This window comes from Odocoileus virginianus, chromosome 11 (genome assembly GCF_023699985.2).
Source record: "Odocoileus virginianus isolate 20LAN1187 ecotype Illinois chromosome 11, Ovbor_1.2, whole genome shotgun sequence".
Classification (NCBI taxonomy): Eukaryota; Metazoa; Chordata; class Mammalia; order Artiodactyla; family Cervidae; genus Odocoileus; species Odocoileus virginianus.
In genome coordinates this window covers 258,546-283,389 of record NC_069684.1, presented here as the reverse complement: position 1 = coordinate 283,389, position 24,844 = coordinate 258,546, and the positions used below count along the sequence as shown (strand labels likewise).

Below are 24,844 nucleotides of genomic sequence, written 5' to 3'. Positions count from 1 at the left end.
ACTGATTTGCTTTATTCCATGTAGCCATTTGACCCTAAAGAGCTAGCGTGACAGCAACGGCCACCGGTACACTCGCCAACCTCAAATTCGCAGTCCATCCCTCCCTAGCCACCCTCTGGAACTATAGTCAATATCCTGTGATAAACCACAATGGAAAAAAGCGTGGAAAATAGTGCATATATGTGTAACTGAGTAACTTCGCTGTGCAGCAGAAATGAACACAACACTGCCAATCAACCATATTTCAATACAGTAAAATTTAAAAAATATGATTTATCCACATCTGACCTGTTATATCAACTGTCTTGATGGGACCCTGCTGGCTATTTGTTGTCATCGTTAAAAGAACATTATTAATTCCACATACACATCACTTTTGAGTAAGAGTCCCTGTCCGCAGGAACCTGTGGTTGGACACAGCCAGCATCATGCAATGAATGACTGTTGGGGGGAAAGTAGAAATAGGTTGGAGAGCAGCTTCCCTGGAGGCTGAACTGACACATCAGCAGCCCTTGTTTACAGAGAGCGACCATTCCCCGAGGAAGCCCCGGTGTCCTTAAGCTTTCAGAAAGCACCAAGCTCCTTAACCAGACATCCGCCCAGGGTGCAATGGGCAGAGGGACCAGCCAGAACTGTGTCCGAACTTCTGCTTCACCAGCTTACAACCTGGGATAGGCACGTCTGCCCACCACCCTCACCCCAAACTCACCCCCAGCTCCCCAGTGGTCGTGTCATCAGCAGCCTTTCGAGGTCATCACGCAGAGTAAACACGGAAAAAGTGCGGCCCCCAGCTCGGTGCAGGGCAGGGAAGTCAGATACAGGGCTTCCCTCCCATCTCCTCTTTGAATGAGCCCCCTGCTACTCAAACGGCCCCAGCAGCAAAACATCTAGGAGGAAAGTCCTCCCAGGAGGCAACTGGCATGGCTGCAGCCTCCGTGCGTGCACGGCCGCAGCGAGCATCCCCGACTGCACTGACAGGGCAGCTGGGCTGCCGCGCACGCGCACACGCGCTCGCGGCGGGTCTGGGGAGCTGCGGCAAGGTGCTTTCGTCTCAGTGTTTTCCCGTAGTTTCCGCATCCTCCATGGGGCAGCATCACCTGACTGCTTTGAGGGCAAGGGTGAGGGGCTCTGTTCCTCCGGCCATGATCGTGGTGTGAGGTGACAATGGATCCGGTCCAGAGGAAACAGCAGGCTGTGCTAACAGATCAGAGGCTTTCAGGCAGGGCTCCTGGTGCAGCTGAACATGCAGATGGACAGAGCTGTCTGTCTCACACTAGGAGCCTGTGTGACGGTGGACATCCCGGGGAGGGTGGGTCTGGGCAGAGAAGCCGGTAGGTGGCACAGAGCCTCCCACCAAGGAAAATCTCCTCCCTCTCTCCTCAGAGGAGCTCATGTTCCTTTGGGAAACTCTGACTTTATCGTCAAGGCCCAGGGAAGATGCCGCCTTCGCCATGAAGTCCTCCCGCCCTGTCTGCTTCCAGGTACCACAAGTACGTCCACTTCCTCCTGCACGACTGCCTCTCATGTGTCTTGAGATTCTCAGTGCTGGGTATATGTGTCTGCTGACATTTTTAAAATGTAACCCACTCGACTGCTGGGTCTCTGTTGCTGCACTAGGGCTTTCTCTAGTTGCTGCGAGTCGGGGGCTACTCTGCTGTGGCAAATGGGATTCTCACTGTGGTGGTTCCCCTCGTCTCAGAGCACAGGCCCTAGAGCCCCGGCTCAGGAGCTGGCGCACGACATGTGGGATGGTCCCGACCCAGGGATCTAACCCAGGCCCTGGACTGCAAGGCTGACTCTTAAGCGATGGGCCACCAGGGAAGTCCTGTCTGCTGACTGTTGCTTGTCTGTTTGCCCTGCAAGACTCCAAGCTCGCTGAGGGCAGGGGCTGTCCACCATTGTGTCCCCAATTCCCACATCGGGGGTGCTCACGACACAGCTAAACAGATGGAGAGGTGCCAGCTCCTTGGGGGGTCTGCATTTCTCCAGCACCCAGCATGCTGTGGGCCCAAAGTATCACATGGTAGAGGTTGAACGAATACATACTGGTATTTTTAAAGGTTGCGTTTTTTCAGGTGGTCTTTGTAATTTGCCGTCAAAAAAACAGGATGTATAATATACTTCCATAATTAGCATAGAATTCGGGCTAAACAGAAGTCTGAAAATGGACCATTAAGAATTTATATAAAGATCTAAGACATACTGTAAGCGGAGAGCTGTGTAGTCTGTCACACTGACAGGCACCTTCATCCGGGCCCTAGCAGGATGGCAGGGAAGGATGCCGAGGGAACGGGCGGCCTGGAGAACAGAGGAGGGACCTCGGCTATATGACATCACCCGTGAAGCCTCCGTGTTGAAAGCACTCTGCTCTTTTGTGCCTGTAATCTGTTTTTTAGTTTGCATTGGAGTATAACTGATGTACAATGCTGTGTTCCTTTCAGGGGTACAGTGAAGTGCACTGGTTACACACGGACACGTAGACACTTTTTTGGGAAGCTCTTCCCAGAAAGCACTCCTCCCTTCGCACCCTCTCACCATCGTCCCCACACCCTGGGAGCTCGAGGACACTGAGGCAAGTGGCCGAGCAGCTAAGGCCACAGAGGGATCTGAGGTGGAGCCAGGGTCCGAGTCAGGCTGCATGCCGAGTCCAGGATCTCCCCTCCCACCCGTGAGCGGTCGGCCAGTCCTCGACCTCGTGAGGCCACGACTGTCCTCGGCTCCTGCCGCGTCGGTGTGGCAGGTCCCCTGGGCCTGGGTTAGGGTCCAGGAGAACAGCTCCCCGGAGCAGGCTCAAAGGCTGGCTGCGGCGGCACACAGGCCCCCGGGCGCTCCTGGGCACACTCATTGGGCCTCCCTGTGCCCGGTGTCTCCATCCATGAAACGGGCACTTTCGGGGCCTGCTCTGGGGACTATGCCAGCAGGTGTTGACAGAGCCCTGGGCACAGGCGTTGTCGTGGTGCGTCCTGCGACCGCAGGAGAGGCGGCCGGCTCAGCTGTGGGCACGGGCGCCCGCCACATTCAGCGTCCTCACGGGTGTGTCCTGCCCTGCGCTCTCTCCTGCCTCCAAGCAGGGGGCAGGGCTCCGCAGGGCGAGGGGCCGCCGGCACGCGTGGCCTGCCCATGGTGTGCGTGCCCAGCCCTGGAAGCTCTCTAACCGGACGCAGCTGCTGGCTCTGACGTCCCCTCACAGGGGCTATCCCCGTGCTGGGCCCACACCTGTGGCCCCGGGGTCTCTGTGAGCCAGCCCTGTTCCCGAGGGACCCCAGGCTCCAGCTCAGGGTCTCTCCCAGGAGGGAGTCCAGGAGAGCTGAATGGGACAACCACCTGCACTCAGGGTTTCCAGCTTGGGAGATACTGAAGGACAAGGTTTGCCGGAGCAGGAGAAGAGGGGCGTCTCCAGGAGCGACCCTAACACTTGACACGAGAGAGGATGGGGCTAACGGAGAAGCCTCCCCCAGGACACAGCCACCCCGGGCACCTGGGGAGGGAAGGCTCAGGGCTGGCCATGGGGTGCTGGGGGTCACTCCGCCCCAGCTGTCTCTTTCAGGGCTCCCTGAGCCTGCAGGGAAAGTGTCTCTTCAATGCCTGTTGTTTCCAATCAAACACCATTACAAGGCAGGTTCTGAGCAGCCCCCTTCTGAGCCAAGGCCTGGGCCAAGCCTCCCTCAGTGGATGAAAGCCAGGGCAGTTAAAGTTTATGTCTGAACTCCGGCAATTCTCGGACTGACCTCCAGTTTATGACATCCCGTCTCTCCTTCCCTACTAGCTACAACCCCCGCCCCTGCCTGAGAAGTCTCAGGCCTGGGTGAAAAGGAAAACACAGGCCAGCCCAGGCCTAGCCCAGCAGGCAGCAGGCGGGCAGAGGTGTAACTAGACCTGCTCCTCCACCTCTGGGGCCACAGCAAACAGGGCCCGCCCCACCTGCCACACCTGCCCAGAAGTCTGTTCCGGTGAGAAGCCAGGTGAGCACGGACAGTTGCGGCTCCAGTACTGAGCTCCCTGGACAGAACCTGGGTCTCCGGGGTGGGGGTGCGATGGGCAGAGGGGGCGGAGAGGACCCCAAGTCTAGGCACCATGGGGTGACCCCCATGTCACCTGTGTGGTCACAGAGCAGAGGCCAGCTGCCAGTAGAAGGAGAGACGTGTTCAGGGAAAGAATGCCAGGGCCAACTAACAGAGTTCCACCTTCTCCACCATGGAGAGGGCAGCGGGGAACCTAAGGGTAGAACCAGGGCAATTATAACTTCCTCAGACAGAGCCCTGTGGCCCTGAAGTGGGTAAAAGCTGTAAGGCAGTGGCAGAGGCTAGGGCGGTTAGGAAGGGACCCTCCCTCTGCCTTCTTCAGGGTCAGAGATTCAGGACTCAGCCAAGGATCTCAGCAGAAGTAGAAATCCCCCCGGGTCCCTGAATAGACCTCTGTTCTGTGGAGTCTTCTGTTCCTGAATTGGCTGCTGTTATGACACCCCGCCCCCACCGATCAGCTTAGCAAAGTGACCCCATGGAACCCCAGGTTGAGGGGGCAGGACAGGCTTCTGAGGGGCTCTGGGCGCTGGAGATGCCCCGCCTGGGCCTTGCCACCCGTCTGCTCCACCCGGAGCCTGCGTGGGCAGACCTGCCTGGAGGTCCGGACAGGGCCCAGAGGGGAAGGAGGGGCAGTCGCCGAGGGCAATCTGGGCCGAGGGCGGGGCTGGGGGCGGAGTGGTCCCAGCAAGGGGCGTCGGCCTCCCATTCAACTCTAATCTCCAACTTCCTTCAGCTCCGAAGGCGGAGGAGGGGAAGGTGTCCGCGGTCTGGGAAGCTCTCAGAAAAAGCAGGCAGCATCAGCACGCTTCCTCAGGCTGCAGGACCCCTTAGCCCTCTCAGAAGCGTGGTTTCCAAGTGGGCTGGGGTCCCGGGGCTGCCGCCCTCACCTTCCAGGGCCAAGCGGTCCCCAGGAGCGCATCTCCCGGTCGCCCGGCTCTCACCTCTCCCGGAGGGGTCCAGCCGGCTGCGGGGTCACGCGTGCAACCCCGCCCCCACCTCGGGTCTCAGCCCAAGGGACCCCCAGAGCTTCCGGAGCCGGGATCGAAGCCCTCCTCCTCCCACTGCCCAGCTCCCAGTGGACTGCAGGAGCCAAGTCCGGTCCAGTCGTGCTACGTACGGTCCCACTCTGACCGGTCCCAGGGACGCACGCCCGGCCTCCCTCCCCTCCAGAGAGCCCTCCGCACGCGCACCTCCACCCCGGGGGCAACAGGCCAAACGCTCCGGAGCCAGGGGCCCAGGTGGCGCTGCCGTCCTTCCGATCGGAGCCGCGAGGGTGGCCAGGACGCCCTCCCGGAGGACCTCAGCCCACGCCCGCGGGGCCGCGTCGCGAGCCGGGGCGCTTACCTGCGGGGGAACTTGGTCCTGCCCGCCCGGGGCGGCGGCAGCTGCAGCATCTTCCCGGCGTAGCGGCCCGCGGCCGGCACCCAGCGGGAACAGCGCGTCGCCCGGCGGGCCGCCGAGGTCTGAGCGCGGCCACGCGGACTGCTGGGGACCCGGCCCGGCCCGGCCCGCGCCCTCTTCCCCCGCCCGTCCGCCTCGCGGCTCCGGCGGCATTTAAAGCGACAGAGCCCCATTTCCCGTCGCCGCCTCGGGTCCCGAGCCCCGGCTGCGGGCGGGCCCTTTAACGCCTGGAGCAGGTAGACAAAGAGCCGCGGCGGTGCGACAGTTCAGGGGCCCCGAGTCCGAGAGCTGCCTGGCGGCTGGGGTCGCGGGGGCCACTGGGGCGGTCGCGGTCACACCCCCCAGGCCCCCCCACGCCGGCTGCAGGTCACACCTCCCAGGGCCCCCTCCCCCGACTGCGGGTCACACCCCCCCAGGCTCCCCCCATGCCGGCTGCGGGTCCCACCTCCCCAGACCCCCCCAATGCCGGCTGCGGGTCACACCTCCCAGGGCCCCCTCCCCCGACTGCGGGTCACACCCCCCAGGCCCCCCCAACGCCGGCTGCGGGTCACACCTCCCCAGACCCCCCCAACGCCGGCTGCGGGTCACACCTCCCCAGACCCCCCCAACGCCGGCTGCGGGTCACACCTCCCCAGGCCCCCCCAACGCCGGCTGCGGGTCACACGCCCCAGGCCCCCCCAACGCCGGCTGCGGGTCACACCTCCCCAGACCCCCCCAACGCCGGCTGCGGGTCACACCTCCCCAGACCCCCCCAACGCCGGCTGCGGGTCACACCTCCCCAGACCCCCCCAACGCCGGCTGCGGGTCACACGCCCCAGGCCCCCCCACGCCGGCTGCGGGTCACACCCCCCAGGCTCCCCCCAACGCCGGCTGCGGGTCACACCTCCCCAGACCCCCCCAACGCCGGCTGCGGAGTCACACGCCCCAGGCCCCCCCAACGCCGGCTGCGGGTCACACGCCCCAGGCCCCCCCAACGCCGGCTGCGGGTCACACCTCCCCAGACCTCCCCCAACGCCGGCTGCGGGTCACACCTCCCCAGACCCCCCCAACGCCGACTGTGGGTCACACCTCCCCAGACTCCCCCCAACGCCGGCTGTGGGTCACACCCCCCAGGCTCCCCCCATGCCGGCTGCGGGTCACACGCCCCAGGCTCCCCCACGCCGGCTGCGGGTCACACCTCCCCAGACCCCCCCAACGACGGCTGTGGGTCACACGCCCCAGGCCCCCCCCACACCGGCTGCGGGTCACAAGTCCTCCGTCCCACCAGGAGGATGGCAGTGGGTAAATCCTGGCTCTTCCTGGAACTCTGCTGGCAGAGGGGTGCACAGGAGGGCACTGGGTCTGGCACCTGGACCCTCTCCAAAGGACTTTCTCCAAATCCCCTCCCTGACTCTTTCCAAGGTTTTAAATCAGTTCCAATAAAAGTACAGCACCTAAAACAAGGTCTGCAGGTATTACAGTGAAAAAGAGGAAACAGTTTTCTTTTTTCTCTAGTCCTTTTCTGAGTTCCTTTTTTATTTTAACTGTTCTTGACCTATAGTTGGTAATGGAGACTAAGCTGATACGTAAATTATATCTTGTACCTTTGTTGTGTTCAGTCGTTCAGGTGTGTCCAACTCTTTGTGACCCCATGGACTGCACCACACTAGGATTCCCTGTCCTTCACCATCTTCCAGAGTTTGCTCAAACTCATGTCCATGAGTTGATGATGCCATCCAACCATCTCGTCTTCTACCATCCCCTTCTCCTCCTGTCCTCAATGTTTCCCAGCATCAGTCTTTTCCAATGAGTTGGCTCTTCACATCAGGTGGCCAAAGGATTAGAGCTTCAGCTTCAGTATCAGTTCTTCCAGTGAATATTCAGGGTTGATTTCCTTTAAGATTGACTGGGTTAATCTCTTTGCAGTCCAAGACACTCTAAAGAGTCTTCAACACCACAGTTTTAAGATATCAATTCTTCGGTGCTCAGCCTTTTTTATTGTCCAGCTGTCACATCAGTATATGACTACTAGAAAAGCCATCAGTTCAGTTCGGTCACCCAGTCGTCTCCGACTCTTTGTGACCTGATGGATTACAGCACGCCAGGCCTCCCTGTCCATCACCAACTCCCGGAGCTTGCTCAAACTCATGTCCATCAGGTCGGGATTACCATCCAACCATCTCATCCTCTGTCCTCCCCTTCTACTGTCTAATCTTTCTCTGGTTCAGGGTCTTTTCCAATGAGTCAGTTCCTCCAATCAGGTGGCCAAAGTATTGGAGTTTTAGCATCAGTCCTTCCAATGAATATTCAGGACTGATTTCCTTTAGGATGGACTGGTTGGATCTCCTTGCAGTCCAAGGGACTCTCAAGACTCTTCTCCAACACCACCGTTCAAAAGCATCAATTCTTTGGCACTCAGCTTTCTTTATGGTCCAACTCTCACATCCATACATCACTACTGGAAAAACCATAGCTTTGACTAGACGGACCTTTGTCAACAGTTTCTTTCAAGGAGCAAGCATCTTTTAATCTCATGGCTGTAGTCACTATCTGTAGTGATTCTGGAGCCCCAAAAATAAAGTCTCTCAGTTTCCATTGTTTCCCGACTATTTGCCATGAAGTGATGGGACCTGATGCCATGATCTTCGTTTTTTGAATGTTGAGTTTCAAACAAGCTTTTTCACTCTTCTCTTTCACTTTCATCAAGAGGCTCTTTAGAAAAGCATTGAAACATGTATATTATCATATGTGAAATAGATCGCCAGTCCAGGTTCAATGCATTAGACAGGGTGCTCAGGGCTGGTGCACTGGGATGACCCTGAGGGATGGGATGGGGAGGGAAGAGGGAAGGGGGTTCAGGATGGGGAACACATTGACATCCATGGCTGATTCATGTCAATGTATGGCAAAAACCACTACAATATTGTAAAGTAATTAGCCTCCAATTAAAATAAATAAATTAATTTAAAAAAATTTTTAAAAAGAGGCTCTTTAGTTCTTCTTTGCTTTCTGCCATAAGGATGGTGTCATATGCTTATCTGAGGTTATTGATATTTCTCCCAGCAATCTTGATTCCAGCTTGTGCTATACCTAGCCCAGCGTTTCTCATGATGTACTCTGCATATAAATTAAATAAGCAGGGTGACAATATACAATACAGCCTTAACATACTCCTTTCCCAATTTGAAACCAGTCCGTTGTTCCATAAACCGATTCTAACTGTTGCTTGTTGACCAGCATACAGATTTCTCAGGAGGCAGGTCAGGTGGTCTGGTATTCCCATCTCTTGAAGAATTTTCTACCATTTGTTGTGATCCACACAAAGGCTTTGGTGTAGTCAATGAAGCAGAAGTAGATGTTCTTCTGGAATTCTCTTGCTTTTTCTATGATCCACCAGATGTTGGCAATTTGATCTCTGGTTCCTCTGCGTTTTCTAAATCCATCTTGAACATCTGGAAGTTCATGGTTTATGTACTGTTGAAGCCTGGCTTGGAGAATTTTGAGCATTACTTTGCTAGTGTGTGAGATGAGTGCAATTGTGCGGTAGTTTGAACATTCTTTGGCATTGCCTTTCTTTGGGATTGGAATGAAAACTGACCCTTTTCCAGTCCTGTGTTCACTGCTGAGTTTTCCAAATGTGCTGGCATACTGACTGCAGCACTTTAACAGGAGAACCTTTGTAGGCAAAGTATCGTCTCTGCTTTTTAAAACACTGTCTAGGTTTCTTATTGCCTAGACAGCATACCTATCGCCCTCAAGCGCTGCCTGACCTCCATTCTGCACCTGTTATATTTAACACATCCTGTGTTTATAGCACTCTCTTTGCAGACCACCCCTTGTAGCTCTTCTTCCTATTTTTTTTTTTTTTTTTTTGGCCTTACAGAAAGGAGGCCACAGTAAAATTCACCAAAGACAATGGACCCAACTACTGGGCTACCTGACACTGGCCTAAAAGTATTTATGAAACAATGCAAGAGGAAGAATACAAGATCCTTACACCTTTGTTCCTAATCACCCACCCCTGACTGTGAGCCCTCATCTAGATAATCTCCCAGATTCCTCATGGAGGGGGGCACCTTTCTTGAAGCATGAGCCTGCTGTGTCTTAGCTGAGGATTAAAGCCACCTTTCTATTTTCTCCAAACTCTGTATTTTTTTATTCAGCTTTGGTGGGCAGAGAAAGCCAAAATTTTTGGCAGCATCACAGAGGATGCTGAGGGGGTGAAGGGCACCCCGAGTGCAAGTGCCAGAGGCCGCTCAGGAGAGTGCAGCGTGGGTGACCACGACTGGGGGGGGTCTCGCTTCCTCCAGCACGGGGTTGGGGGACAGGGAGGCATGTGTATTGGGGTTGACAGTGGGGAGAAAGAACAGCTCACACCTTGCAAGTGTCTGCGCCTTCACGGTGGGGGGGGGGGCATTTTCAGTTGACAGATCGGGAAGAAAAAGATCACAAGATGTGAAGATTTTCATGCAAAGTGAGAAAAAAAGGGGTCCAGTAGCAGAGAATTCCTGGTACCTTAACCCTGGTGGTGAGGAAGGAGGGGCTGCTAGAGGAGAAGGGGCTGCACCCCAAACCCTGCTTCTGGTTCATCCTGCTTCTGAGAGGCGCTGAGTGTGGAAGGTAAAGTGTGTCCCAACCCCAGAGTGACCTGAGCAAACAGAGAAGCCCGTGTCTTAGAAACGGACAGGTTATATCCTCAGTTTCTTAAATCAACAGAGACAGCACCAGCAATGATGCTTTTTTAAAGCCCCAAGGAACTGAGTTAAGATGACGGAGAACCAGAGCAGCTGGACCTCTGGGTCTGAGACGCTCAGGTGACAGCCGTGCAGAGACCCGGGCCAGTGCTCCGGAGGCCCCTCACCGCCTGGCCTGCGACTTGACGGTGTTAGGGCTTCCCTGACGGCTCAGATGGTAAAGACTGCATGCAATGCAGGAGACAGGGTTAGATTCCTGAGTTGGGAAGATCCCCTGGAGGAGGGCGTGGCAACCCACTTCAGTATTCCTGCCTGGAGGATCCCATGGCCAGAGGAGCATGGCGGGCTACAGCCCATGGAGTCGCAGAGTCGGACACGACTGAGTGACTGAGTGCACACAGGGCCGAGGAGCCCTTCCCCACTCCCCGCCCGCAGGGAGGTGTGGGTGGGCTGTGAGGCCGAGGGTCGGACCGCTGGTCCGGCCCCAGTCCTGAGCACCCAGGCCTCTCGCCCGGGGCTGCAGCTCTACTGCCCGAGCAGCGGAGAGCTCGCCGAGGGGCCTGTCCCGGGTCCCTGAACAGTCTTGCTGGAAGGGGGCTGATTCTGAGGGTGCAGACACTGGTCGCGTTTTCCAGATACACTTTGTGTCCGAGGGGGAGTCAGGGGCTGCAGGGAGCCCAGCACCGAGCCCTCAGGCCCCCAGCACGCGGGGGGCAGGTTCACTCCCTTTCCTCTCTGGGGGGGTCTGGATGGCAAGATTTAGAAAAGGGCCAGCAGGTGCCAGGCTGAGTGGCTCTGGGGGGAATTACAACAAGGTAGGCTCTGCAGCAGCACCGCCCACCTCACCTGGGGGCCGGTGTCCCCGGGGGAAGACTCCAGCACCCCAACTTCAGCCCCACCCTAAATGGAGGGTGAGGGGGATGGATCTTCCATGCTGGGCCGGCCTGGGTCATCTGGGAACAGCTTAGGGGAGTGCACCAAGAGGGTTCCTCTAGAGCCTCGAAGGCAGCGTGGAATGCCACCAGCAGGGGACGTTTTCCTCCAGGCCTTTCCTCCTCCACACTTCCTGGCAGAGTCTGGGGTTACCTGGAGGGCGGGAAGGTTCTGTGCAGGGAACTCAGCAGTCACTCCCCCCACCCAGTGACGCCCCTCAAGCCCAGAGCCGTGGGCTTCGCCCCACCTCCACCTCTGCCGCCCACCCCCCCAATGATTCTCCTCAAGCCCACCTCCCACCTCAGCCACCCCCCTCCCCTGGCCCTCCGCAGCCCCTGCATTTCACCCCCACGGCCGTGGGGGGCTGACCAGAAACAGCAAGTCAGCCCACCGCTCAGCCCGGGGAGGGGTCGCAGCTCTCTGAGCCCCCCTTCCCCAAGAGGACTGTGGGCTAGAGCAGGGGTCTGCAGCCTCCGGGATCTAATGCCTGATGGCCTGAGGCGGAGCTGGTGTAACCGTGACAGAAATAAAGTGCACAGTACACGGAACGTGCTCAACTCATCCTGAAACCACCCCCACCTTCCGCCCGCTGTGGACAAACCTGTTTGCCACAGAACTGGTCCCCGGTGCCAAAAGGTTGGGGCCTGCTGGGCTGGGGGACCTGTAAGCCCCTCCTCCTTGGGCCTGGTTCCTGCCAGAACCCAACAGAAGAGAGCCCTCTGTCCTCTTCAAGGAGGAAGGTGCGCTGCACAAGGGGCCACCTCGCCACCTCCTCACCGTGACGCCCCCTCCTGTGGCAGAGGCCTGGGAGGGCCGCTCCCTGCAGGCTTGGCTCCGTAAGCGACGAGCCTGCAGATTAACGTCTGCTCTGTTCCGCCCATGGGTCACTGGGGCTTTGGTCACTTAGGGTGACTGGACATAAGAGCTGTCTGGGGTCCTTTATGAAGACAGGAGTCACGGTCTCCTTGTCAGCACCCGACCTCGCCCACTGTCGGGGACGGCGGCTCACCTGCCTTGAGCACAGGGGAGGCCCACAGGTGCGACAGAGCTCTGCTTTCCGGGTCCCAGGCTGGCAGGGCAGGGGGGGGAGGGGAAGGGTGGCGGCGAGACACCTGCTGACAGGGAGGAGCTTTTCCAGAAAAAAACCCAGCTGCAGAGGAAAGGACCCAACTGCCTCCTCCTCACAGAGCCCTCGGGAGCCAGGCTCCTGGGTCCTCGGTGCACTTTCTGTCTCAGGTCAGGGAGGCCTGGGCTCTGGGGCCATGCACAACCCTGAGAGCTCTCCACCCGCCACCTAGTGGGCTGTCCCAGCCCCCATCCCCTCCAGGCCCCCTGGGGGGACATTCTCTGCCCCCTCCCACCCCGGGGGCAGCTTCTCTGCCCGCTCTTGTCCTCGTGGGGAGGGCCAGGGGGCTTGAGAAGGGCAAGCGAGCTGCTCAGGGCCCTCCCGCAGACCAGGCCGCCGGGCTTGGAGGGAAGGGGGGACGAAGGGCAGCTGTGATGGGCCTGGAGTCGGCAGCCCTGGACCAGGCCGAGACGTCCCCGCAGCGGAAAACGAGCCAGCTGGGGGCGAGGGTCCGCTCCCAGCTGTGTGCTGCTCCCCAAATATTTACACAACCTCTGAGGAGGCCGGCCATCCCACCACCCCACAGCTGGGAGAGGCGGCGTCCTGCCAGAGCACACACAGTGGGTGACTGTTTCACGTCCTCCCAAACATGAGCGTCTCTGTGGCTCTAACAGCGCAGGACGGTTGGGGCGGTGCTGCCCCCTGAGGGCCTGCAGACAGACCCTCAGCTGCCCGGGCAGATGCAATGCATGTGTGTAAATGTATGTGTGTGTGCATATGTAAACAAGACAGTGTATGTGTTTATGTGAATGTGAGTGTGCACACATGTGAGTGTGCACACGTGTGTGAGGGTGCATGCATGCACGTGACAGTGTGTGTGTGCGCATGTGACAGTGTGAGTGTATGTGTATGTGAGTGTGTGTGTGAGTGTGTATGAGTGTGTGTACCAGTGTGAGATCCCTGAGGACAGAGCACTGGTTTCAGGATGACCGAAGCTCCCGCTGCCCCAGGTTCCCTGTTACTGAGCTGTATCTCCAATCTCACCCAGGCCGAGAAGGTGCTGGAAATGCCTATCTCCTTTCACCCCAAGCCCTGCTCACCACCTCTGGCTCCTCCCTTGCCCCTGCTCCAGCCAAGTGACCCCCGCAGCTTCCGTCCCCGCCCCCTCACAGACCGTCTGCAACACAAGACAGATCAGGTGGCTCCTCCACTGGGAGCCTGCCCGTGGCTGCCCCCCACCTGCACACTGGCCCCTGGCTCCCCCAACCTCATTTCTGACCACAGTCTGTCCTGTTCAATCTGCTTCAGCCACGCTGACCTCCCTGCAGTCCCTGAACACGTGCTTGCTCTTTGCCCCAGGGCCTCTGCACATGCTCTTCTGGACAGCATTTACTGGACAGTTTTCCCTGACATGCTCTCCGGCAGCCCGCGTTCCTCACTCTGCGCCTCACCCTGCTTCATCTCCCCCACGGTGCACAGGGCCGCCTGACCTACCAGGGTCCCCTCTTGGCTTGTTTGCCATCTCTCTTTTGTGCACGAGTTTAAGAATGATGACTTCTCCCTGCTGTATCCCCCAAGTGCCTCACTGACCGTATGAACAACCAGCTTGAGGAGGGCCATGTCACCCCTTTCCTTTTGGATGGTGAGGCTAGGTCATCATCCAGGGTCATGCAGGCAGTAGCGACAATCTGAGAAGAAATCGGGGTGGGAGGCCTCTAGAAGGTACCACCGACGTCGCCAGACTCCCAAGAACAGGAAAGTAACCACAGGGACCGGGGGAGACACGAGAGACAGGATGGTTGCGGCCGCTCAGACCGCGGGGCTGACTGCTCAGAGCTAGGAAGGGCGGGACCTCACAAGGGAACCTACGGGTAAGGCTGAGCACAGGCTCGGGGTGGCCGTGGGGGCTCGTGGCTCAGGGGGGCAGTGATGGGTGGCTGGCCCTCCTCTTCTAACGACACTCGGGAGAAAGCCCATGTCCCGGAAGCCTCTGCTGCCACAAGTCCCACACCCGGGTCTGTCTGCGTGGCTGCACCCACAGAGATGGTGTCACTCCCGAACGTCCCCCAGTCATCAGACCCACAAGGGCTCAGCCAGAAGCCAGACGAAGAGGCTGAGAGATGGAAAGCATGGCCAGTGAGAAAGGGGCCAAGAGACGGGCTTGATGGGGCCAGGGGAGCAGTCAGGAGAGGAGGGCGGCAGCTCCAGCGGGGCTGCATCCCTGCCTCTGGCAGGAGAGACCACACGAGGAAGATGGTGCAAGGCAGACCTCCTTCACGTGAGCCGGCCAAGGCGGGCAGGGCGGCAGGCTGTGAGACCCTGGTCCCTGCCGCTCTCTGGACTGGACAGGCCCCCACACCCCTCTGACGCTCCCTGGCCTGTCTGGGTACCGTCCCCTTCCCCGGCCAGTGGGGCCTGTGCGCACACAGCCTCTTTGTGTCCGGCCCCGCACACTGCGTCTAGATGGCTCTCACCCCCATCCCCGGCTGCGCGGCACGCAGGCACCAGACCCGGCCTCGGCCTGTCCACCCGTCTCTCCGAGTCCTGTCCTGTGTGTTCACGGGTGCCAGTTCGTCTCTGGACAGCCGCCTGCCTGCAGTCTCTGGATCTGGCTCGTTCTGCCTGTCTTTCAAACCCAGACCTTAATGCATCTGCCTGCGCTGGTCCATCATCCCTGACACACGGCTGAGAGCCGCTGGGGGCAGCCCATTCACGGCTCGGCAGGTGAGTGCCAGGCCTGGCTGGCTGACCCTCCTTCAGCTGCCATGAATGGTCCTTTGCTGCCTGGCCAGAGACATCTGATAGCCCGGAGACCAGAGGGGCCTGTCTCTAGCATCCTGGGACAGCCTGGCCTCTGAGCCCCAGTCAGCAGAGCTGGATGCACAGGGCGGGCGCTCCTCCGCCCTGAGCTCCCCACTGCGGTTGCTCTGTGGTTTGCCAAGTGCGGCCCCGTCCTCGCAGACAGAGCAGTTGCTCAGGAGCACTGAGGAAGCCCCCCACAGTGGCCCCTTGGCTGGGCAACGGCACGCCTGCTGGTGCCGGGGAGCTCTGACTGCAGCGGCAGGAAGGCCTGTGGTCGCTGCTGCCAAGCGTAGGGCCCCAGAACGGTGCACGGAGGGCAGAGGTCCCCAGGGGCAGAGGGAGGCGGTGGGTGAGCCAGAACTGGCAGGGGACCGTGGGGTGGGGAGGGGTGTGTGCCCCAGAGGCCCGGTTCTGCTCTGGTGCACCTGCTTTCAAGCTGGAAGCTCCTGGCAAGGCGGCGAGGCTGAGTCCCAGTCTCCTCTCTTTTGACCTGGGAAGTTGGTTAGCATTAGTCCCTCAGCCATGTCTGACTCTGCGACCCCATGGACTGTAGCCCGCCAGGCTCCTCTGTCCATGGGATTCTCCAGGCAAGAATACTGGAGAGGGTTGCCATGCCGTTCCCCAGGGGATCTTCCCGACCCAGGGACCGAGCCCAGGTCTCCTGCAGCCAGATTTTCTTTACCCTCTGAGCCATCAGGGAAGCCTGCAATTAGGATAAAGAATCCCTAACTCACAGAGTCACTGAGTAAATAAGGCAGTGCTCTGCAGACCACACATGCTATGCAATTGTTAAAGCATTATAAAAGAGCACAAGTTACTTCAGTAAAAATTACACACACAAGTTCCAGGAAGACCCAGCGTCAAACAGCATCATGGTGCAATGGCATAAATTTGGAGAGGCTTCAGGTGAGAGGTGTGCCTGAAAAAGACGGCGAGCGGCCAGGTGCCCCCCCGCAGGAAGGGGAGCTCCCTCTGCAGATGGCCTTCAGACCTTCACGGCTTCTGTTCTCTAGGGGCTGACCAAGAGGAGGGAGGGAGTTACCACTTGCTGAGCGCCTGCTGTTTACCAAGCACATTACTACAACATATTCCATAGCATCCTCAGTGCAGCGCTATTCTTGTTTGACCATCCCCACGAGAATGGACGGCAGACTTCCCAAAGCCTGAGATGGGGTCTGAACCTCCTCCTAACTTGGGCCCCTTCTGTAATACCAGACAGCACGGATTGTCCAGGCAGTCCGCGAGCCAGCCCTGTGAGCTCATCCCAGAGCAGAAGATGTTGGGGGAAAGGAGGAGGCTCAAGATGAAAGAGGAGAGACAGGCAGACAGGCAGGCTGGTGGGGACAAGCCCACCACCCTCAACAGCTGCCGTAGCCCTTGTCCACCTTGACTGTCAATGAGCTTGTATGTCCGCAAACTCAGGGAAAGCCCAGCAGCTCAACTGTAGGTCACAGGACACACTGGGGGGCCCTCCTCAGCCTGCATCCGTTGCCCTGGCAACCAGCACACACCCAGTTGCCCCTCTGGAGTACCTGGCTCACTCCAACCTTCCAGCGACCCTGTTGGGTCCACACAGACCTGGTGACCCTGATGAACCCCACACAGACTCAGCGGTGCTTTCACTGTTCTCTTTTAGGAATTCTGGGTGTTTCGAAAGCCATCCCCTCTCTAAAGCCATCCCTCCTTCCCAGTAGACTGAGGGGTCTGACTCCACAGCCTCTTCCCTTCCTGTCTTCCCTCTTCATCACTGATGCTGCCTGAGTCGCCCCCACACCCTCCCTGCAGTGACTGCTCCCGGGAACACAGACAGAGCCCCTCTGCAGGCACCTGTGACGCTCAGCCTTTGTGGAGCAGCAGGAAACACCGGGATGCGATACCTCCAGCCAATATCCATGCCTCCTGTCCCTCTGGGTGGGCATGTAATCCCCCAGGACCCTCAAGTCCAGCTGCCACAGTGGTGACTCCCACGGGATGAGTCCTGCACTGGCTTCCTTTTCTCCCCAACCCACTTCCCCACCCCTGTCAGGGATTTCTGGAATTGTTTCCAAAATAAACCACTCGTAATCAAACCTTGTCTTGAGTTCTGTTTCTGGGGAACCCGTCCAGGACACGCTTCACGCACAAATATGCACCCTCAGGCAGGGGGCAGCCCTGTGGGGCAGGGACGGCCACGGTTGCCGGAGTCCTGCTCTGTGCGCTCACTGAGCTGCACCGCACAGCCACACGCTGGACCCGTGGCCAGGGTTTCCAAGTCACACGTGGGCACCGCATGAACAGGCAGGAGCGGGTCAGGACGCAGTCGTCCTGCTTGCTAAACCACGCAGTTTGTCACGTTCCCTGAGGCTCAGAAACATCACGTTCAAGCGTGAAGGTCAGCACACACTTTTCCAAAAACCGTCCTATATTTCAGAAGGTGTCTGTGACCGCTGACAGCATCAGCTTGCTACTGTCAGTCACCAAACAGCTAACATCTGTCTAATACTCATTATATATGAAGTAAGCGTACTTGTTAATTCAGTCCTCGCATGAGCCTAACAGACCAGGCGTGACCTCCGCTGCCTTTTCCAGCCAAGGGAACTCAGACAGACAGAGAGCGGACCCCCAGCTCAAGACAAGAGCCGGGTCCCATCCAGCCCTGAGCTGGCTCCACACCACTTGGCAACCCCACCAGCTGCTGCAGGCCTGAGCTGGCCCGTGCTGGCAAGCCTGCTCACAAAGGCTGGCTTATTTAACTGCACACCACGAAAAGGACGAAAAGAACATCAAGACACTGTCAAAAAGCAAAACAAGGTTACCCCGAACAACAGTCTAAGCCCAAACTTGAACTCAGGTGGTAGGTTTAAGCTGACCCGGATACACTAATAGCTCCTCATAAAGACAGAGGCCACCAGTCAGATGAACAGAACAGTATGTTGGGACTAGAATAAATATATTTCAAACCAACAGTTCTTTACACTTTTTAAAGAACACTTTACTCTTTTCCACCTGACCCTCCCAAGACACAAATGATGACCTTACATGTGAACGAACTGAAACTCAGAGGGGCTGGGGGCTTGCTTGGGGCCACAGAGCAAGCTAGCGGCGGCTCAGGACGGAGTCCAGAGGCCCAGAGGCCCCTTTCTCTGCACCCAGAGGCTGCCAGCCGAGGCCACATGCAGAAGTCTGCAGGCCAACACCATCCCGCCAGGTGTCACCCCCAAGAGACGCAGCCCTGTCCACATTGACTGTCCCGCGTTTCTTCTCCCGCTGGGGACACAGCAGGCAGCCCCTCCCTTCCGGGTGTGACGCCCTGCAAGGGCAGAACCGGCTTCCTTCCTGAACCTGAATGCCGGGTCCTCCCCGGGACGGGCCCAGCCTCTGCCCCGATCCTGGGTTCCACAGGCACAGGCTGGGCTTAGGGCCCTGGTCCACGGGTGGGATGCCCACCGGGAAACAGGAGGCAGGCAGAGCAGGACGAGCCTGCTCCTGGCTGGTCACACGGCAGATCTGCCTCCTTCCCAACAAACCCAGCGACGCGGTACCTGCAGGACACCGTCGCCAGGCAGGGTGTCTTGGGGTCTGGAGCCCAGCAAGGGATGCCCCCTCCTGGGAGGGGGCCACTGAGGCCCAGACTGCGCAGCAAAGCGGACGGTTTCTTTAAGGCTTGGGCGCCTGCGTCTGGAAGTCAAGAGCCAGCCTGGAGGTGGCCAGGGCCCAAGGTTTATGTTATGTGACATTTTTCAAACTCAGGCAGTTTAGTGCCAAGGACACGAATGTGATCTGTCCCTAGGCCCTGAGCACAGTTCAAGAGGACAAGCTAGGGGGGGTGTGAGGAGGGACATGAGAGGGACAGCAGCCACCACCAGGGCGAGGACCACCCGACCCTGGAGACATGCTGTCCCTGGCACACTGCAGGGCTCAGTCTAAGGCTCTGCGGCCTGGGTCGCTGGACTGTGGTCTTGCAGGGCTGCTGAGACCACTCTACAGCATGTGAAGGGCTCCCGGGAGGGTGTGAGAGGCAGCACTGCTGCTGATCAGCTGGATCTCCCGTCTGCCCCCCCAGACCAGTGCTCATAGACAGACATGGAGACACAGTGAGAGGCACGTCCACATCCAAGGCAGGAGGGTACACACGGCCTGTGTGCGCGTGCGCACACACACACACACACACACACACACGGCCCATATACACGTATGCACGCACACATGCCCCCCCACATGAACACACATATGGACACACACATGCACACACAGCCCAACCAAACACGCACACACACACACGGCCCATATAGAACATGTACAGACACACACACACACACACACACCCCGTACCCGGAGCCTGCTTTCCCCTCTACAGGTCCCAGCTCTCCCTCTCCAGCCCCAACCCTGGGGACCACAGATGGCTGTGGAGCTCATCTCCTTCCTTAGATGAAATCCTAGACCTTTTCTCAGGGGCAGAAATGTCCCGCACCATCCCCGAGGACAGGGCCAGGCCGACACTGTCCACAGCGCTGTGCTCTGAGCATCATCCCGGCAGGACCACGGCAGGTGGGTCAGTCCAGGTGCCCAGTGTTAAGGGGTGGTTGACGACCTGCTTGCACAGCGGGGTGACGAGAACAACAGCGAGCTGGATATCTGGGTCATTTCAGGAAGTACTGAAGTGAACGAGCTTGTCTTTGGAGAAGAGACTCTGAGCTGGCATTGAGAACACAACAAAATGTCTGGATGGAGGCTCGCACTCCATTTTTCTTTCTGAGATGACAACATCCGAGTCACCAGGCAGAAGTGAAGCAGACTGCAGGGGAATACTTAGACACTTTTTTGTCATCTTACTCTATTTGCAGGTGAATAAGTCCCCCATTGGGCTTCTTAGTGGTAAAGAACCTGCCTGCTGACACAGAAGATGTGAGGAGTTCGATCCGTCAGTGGGGAAGATGCCCTGGAGGAGGTCACGGCAACCCACTCCAGTACTCTTGCCTGGAGAAGCACATGGACATAGGAGCCTGGTGGGCTACAGTCCACGGGGTCACAAAGAGTCGGACACGACTGAAGTAACTGAGCGTGCTCGCACAAGCCCCCTGTCACTGTGCCCACGCAAATAAAGGCTGAGAGATGCTGCTGGGGTTGCCATGCAGAAGATTTCTTAACTTAAAGGGAAGACGGACGAGCCCCAAATCACCGAGAAGTGGCAGAAAAACACAGCTTCCTGAGGGAGCAGAGAATCTGCTATGGTAGGTGGTGCAGGAGATGTGGAGTCTGTATTTTTAAAAAGCCCCAGTGGTGATAAAACTCTTGGAGAGAAACATTGGGAAAAGGGTTCACAACAGTGAATTTGGCAATAATTTTTTGGCTACAACATCCAAAATTCAGGCAATAAGAGAAACAGGAGATAAACTGGACTTGATCAAAATGAAACCTTTCATGCATTAAAGAGCACTATCAAAAGAAAGAAAAGGCAACACACAGAATGGGAGAAAATGTGTGCAAATCACATCATGTGTCTGATGAGAGACTAATATTAAGAATATAAAAAGGACTCCTACAACTCAACCAGAACAACTAAACGGCCCGACTAAAAAATGGACAGAGGGCCTGAATAAACACTTCTCCAAAGAAGACATGTAAATGGCTAAGAAAAACGAGAGATGGTGTTGAGCATCTCTAGTCATTAGAGAAATACAGATTAAAGCCACAGTGAGACACTGCTTCCCACCCATCAGGATGACTGTTATTAAAAAACAAACACATAGAAAATAACAACTGTGGGCAAGGAAGTGGAGTAATTATAACCCTTGAGCATCGTTGGTGGGAATGTAAAATGGCACAGCTGCTGTGGAAAACAGTATGGTGATTCCTCAAAAAATTAAACATAGAACTATCCAGCAATACCACCACTGTGAATATACCCCACAGAATTGAAAGCAGATTCTCAAGCAGGTATCTGTACATCCTTGTCCATAGCAAGCTATTTCCAATAGCAAAAAGTGGAAGCAACCCAAGTGCACATCGATGGGTAAATGGATAAGCTAAGTGCGGCGCGTATACACAGAACATTATTTGGCCCTGAAAAGGAAGGAAATTCTGACGCCTGCTGTGGATGAAGCTGGAGGACTTGCTGTTGCGTGACATAAGCCAATCAGAAAAAGACAAACACTGTGTGATTCCACTTCTGTGAGGTTCCCAGAACAGTCAGGCTCATAGAGATAGAAAGTGGGAAGGCAGAAGCCAGGGAAGGCGAGGGAGTGAGTGTCTCACGTGTGCAGAGCTTCAGTTTGGGAAGATGAAAAAGTCTGGGGGATGAACATCGGTGATGGTGCCACAGTAATCCGAATGGAATGCCACTGAGCTCTTAAACGTGGTTAAGATATTGGCCATATATAAAGACACATTTTACCACAATTGTTTAAACACTTAACTTTACATATACGATGGTTTTGGCAACTGCATTCCCTTTCCTCATCCTGGTTTGCTGAGCTTCAGTTTGAAGAATCTCCCTTCCCTGAGCTCAGCCGGGTGGACAACCCAGGAAAGGACCAGGCATTTGGATGAAGTGGGGTGGGGGGCTGACTCAGGGCTGAACGCGAACTTGGCAAGAGCTCCAGGTGGACGGCCCCCAGCAGGTGATTGAGGGCACCAGGAAAGCCTGAGGGTCCCTGCCAGCCACAGCTCACCCAGACGGCTCGTGGCAGCTGTCGGCCGGCGGGAGGGGGCGGCCTCGCCTGTCCTGCTGGCCCTGCGCTGGGGCTTTGTAGAGGCAGGAAGTGAGTGACCGTGGGCAGGGGCTGACGGGGAGATGAGGAGTCACCACTGGGAGTGGAGAACAGCTCTGTCCACTTTATGAGTAGGAAAAGCAGTTTCCTCAGGAGCAGGGCACTTGGTAAGTTACCAAACCTGGATGGGAACTGCAGTGGGGGAGGGAGGGCCAGGGAGAGGCTGGCAAGCATGGCTCAGGTTTGCTGGAACCCAGGACACCCCGCTTCTAGCTTTCTAGAAAAAAACACAACTCTTAACTGTGAAAACACGTAACTGAGGAGCGATTGCTTACATTAAAATTACTGAGGAACATAAACGGACTCCTCTCAACTCTGACCGCTCAAGGGCACTGGAGGCCCGGTGTGTTCAGGTGCTGGTGGGGAAGTGAATGCTGAAACTCCTTGTAACTGGCTTTGAGTGTGGCTGCTGACTGTGGCCTGACCGCAACAACCTACGTGAAGTTATCCTGGCTTCAGCACTGCAAGGTGCGGTGAGGTACACCAGGCGGGTGTTGCCCCGGACGCTCTGTGCACCCCTGGGAACTGCAGGCGTCCCTGGACTGTGGGGAGAGCAAGCCCAGGGAGGGATGGTCCCGCATACGGATTCCAGGCACACACACTGTCCAGGGGCAGAGGACAAAGACAGGGAGGTCGAGGGTGGGTAAGGGCATCTTCCCAGCCCCCCACCCCCATCTGTGACCCCAGGAATGGTCGGCTGCTGACACGTCGGTCCTTGCTGCTGACCCTGGTGGGGCTCTGCTGGACCGCCCAGTTCCCGGGGGCGAGTCTGGGGCCCGCAGAGGGCAGGAGTCCCTACCGACGTTTGGAGGGGGCGTTGTAACAATGATAGGAATAACAGTAACAAGAATAATGGCAATAAATACGTGCTAATATGTACTGAGTGTTTACAAAGAGCCAGGAGCTATTCCAAACACCTCACGTGATGAATGCACTTAACCTTCACAATCACCCTAGCGTGGGTTCCACTGTCATCTGCACTGAAGCCTGGAAAGGTAAATGGACCGACCCAAGCTCACAGGGCCGGTCAGCTGCCGGAGGAGCCACTGCCAGCCTCAGGCTCGGGTCTCTCCCAGGGCAGGGGCCTGGCCGGGGAGTGCTCTGCATGGCCCCTGTGTGGTTGGGGGGCCAGCTCCCCCGACTCTGTCTGGGGTGGGGGAGCCCAGAGGCGGGGGCCTGTCCTTCCCACACAGCAGGGCTTTCAGGGTCCTTAACCCCAAGGCTTGTGCTTTTGACCTGTCCAGCTGGGTGCTGTCAGGGGTCAGCACTTGACACTTTCTCAGAGAAGGAGAAGGGCTTCCTGGGGCAGGGACCAGGCTCCCCGTGGCCCAGCACACCCTCTGCACCCAGGAGGAAGTGCACAGCTGTCTCAGGTCCCAGCCCCCGGCTGGCCGATCAGAGCGTGAGGTCAGCTGGCCCCTGGGACTCACAGGCAGTAAACAGCCCCGCTGGTGAGTCAGTTGTTTTGTTTTAGAGCAGCCTGTCAGTGGGACCGGCTCTGCCAGGTCCTCCCAGTACATCCCCTGGGTGGGAGCAGTGGACGGCCTGGACCTCAGCTACTCCCCACTCTCCTTCAGTTCAAGCTGTTTACTGGGGAGAGGTGGTCCCGGGGGGTCGGGGAGGGGCCCTGCGGCCTCCTGTGTGAGGGGCGAGTGGGAGCGGAGCCAGATGGTGGTGGGGGTGGCGGGGGTGCCCGAGAGCCTCCAGGGGCGCTCCTGGCTTGAACACCGAGACCCCAGCACCCCTCTCCTCCTGCCCTCTCCCCTCGCCTTCCAGACTGCTCCCCCGCCCCTCTGTCCAAGTTGCCCCACAAACCCAAACCGCTCTACAGCGGCAGGAAAAGACAAGAGGAGGAAGGCGGGAAAGAAGGTCTTGACAGGCTGGGTCCAGTAGAAGTTGTAGCCCCGTAGAGGTTTGCAGGAGACAACAGGGGAGAGAGGGCGCCATGGCCGGGCCCCGCGGAGGGAGCGGAGCTAGGGCTGCGCCCCGGGCCAGGGCTGCCAACAAACGCGTCGGCCTCTCTCCCAGCGGCCTTTTGGCGGGACGGGGCACTGTCACCCCGACGCTCCAGGCCCACACGCAGCCGCAGCCGGGAGCTGCCGCTGGCAGGGGGCGGAAACCAGGAGGGCGGGGCGAGGCACAGAGTGACAGCTGTGGGGGCCAGTGACGCGGCGCCCTCGATGACCAATCAGCTCCCCCTCGCCGCCCCCACTGCTTCCCTGGACCCGCACGCGGTCCTCGCCCCAGATCACAGCGCAGCACCCGCCCCGGCGTCCACCCGCCCTTCCCGCGTCCGATCGCCGGACTGCCCACCTCCCAGCGGCCCGCAGGCCACCCTTACCCAGTGGTTATGTCGTCGTCCTCCGTCATGGTCTTGCCCATGAGGTCGCTGTCGCTCATGTAGCCGGACTTGAGGTCCACGTCTTCCGAGTCCAGGGACTCGACCAGCTCCAGGCGCGAGATGTGGCCGAGCTTGCTTGGGGAGCGCATGGGCATGGTGTGTGCGTAGTGCGCGCGCTCCCCGTGCATGTACCAGGCGGGCGTCCCCTCCGAGCGGCAGCTGCCGCCCACTGACGGCGCGTCCCCGGCCTGCAGTCGCGGGCTGGACTGGCCGTAGCGCCAGGAAAGGGGCGACGAGCGGTTGGACAGGCTTGACACGCTGCGGGGGTTGGCGTCGTCACTGTCGTAGCAAGTCATCTCCAGGGAGCTGGGCAGGCAGAAGGGCACTGGTTACTCTCTGGCCCTGCGGGGAGCCCGAAGCGCGGTCCTCAGGCACCCTGCGGTGCCTCCCTCCACCCTCCTGCCCCAGCCCCCTGGCCTCCAGGAGGTCTCTCAGGGTGTAGGCCCTGCTGCACCTCAGCGCAGGTGTCAAAGGAAGAGGCTGGTGGGCAGAAGGCTGCTGAGGGCACAGATTTTGTAATATGACCCCAGTTTGAATCCTTCTCTACTTATTAGTGAGCCAGATTCCTCATCAACTTTCCTGAGTCTCCATCTCCTCATCTGTCAATGGAGATGAGACTACAACAGCGACTTCATCATGTACAGATTTGGAAGGACCACACACGAGTGCCTGGTATACAGAAGGTGCTCAGTAAACAGGGAGGGCCCATGAGGCGGGGTGGGAGGGGTCACCCGAGAGTAGGCCTTGATCATCCACTTTGCTCAGGGTGTCCAGCACCTCTTTTCTTTTGTGAGCTC

General features: G+C 58.1%; 1 protein-coding gene across 4 annotated transcripts in view; it reads right to left on the bottom strand.

Annotated features, from left to right (window-relative positions):
* Positions 1-24,844, bottom strand: part of LOC110136468 (neuron navigator 1) — a 130,919-nt gene that overhangs the window by 47,514 nt on the left and 58,561 nt on the right. For 2 of the 4 annotated variants that reach the window (XM_070473777.1, XM_070473776.1), the window contains one exon: positions 23,988-24,353. In XM_070473777.1, coding sequence (XP_070329878.1) covers positions 23,988-24,353 — 366 coding nt within the window. Of the gene's footprint in view, positions 1-709; positions 751-5,366; positions 5,532-23,987; positions 24,354-24,844 lie in introns of those variants that run through there. The other 2 variants (XM_070473778.1, XM_070473779.1) reach the window with 2 other exon arrangements.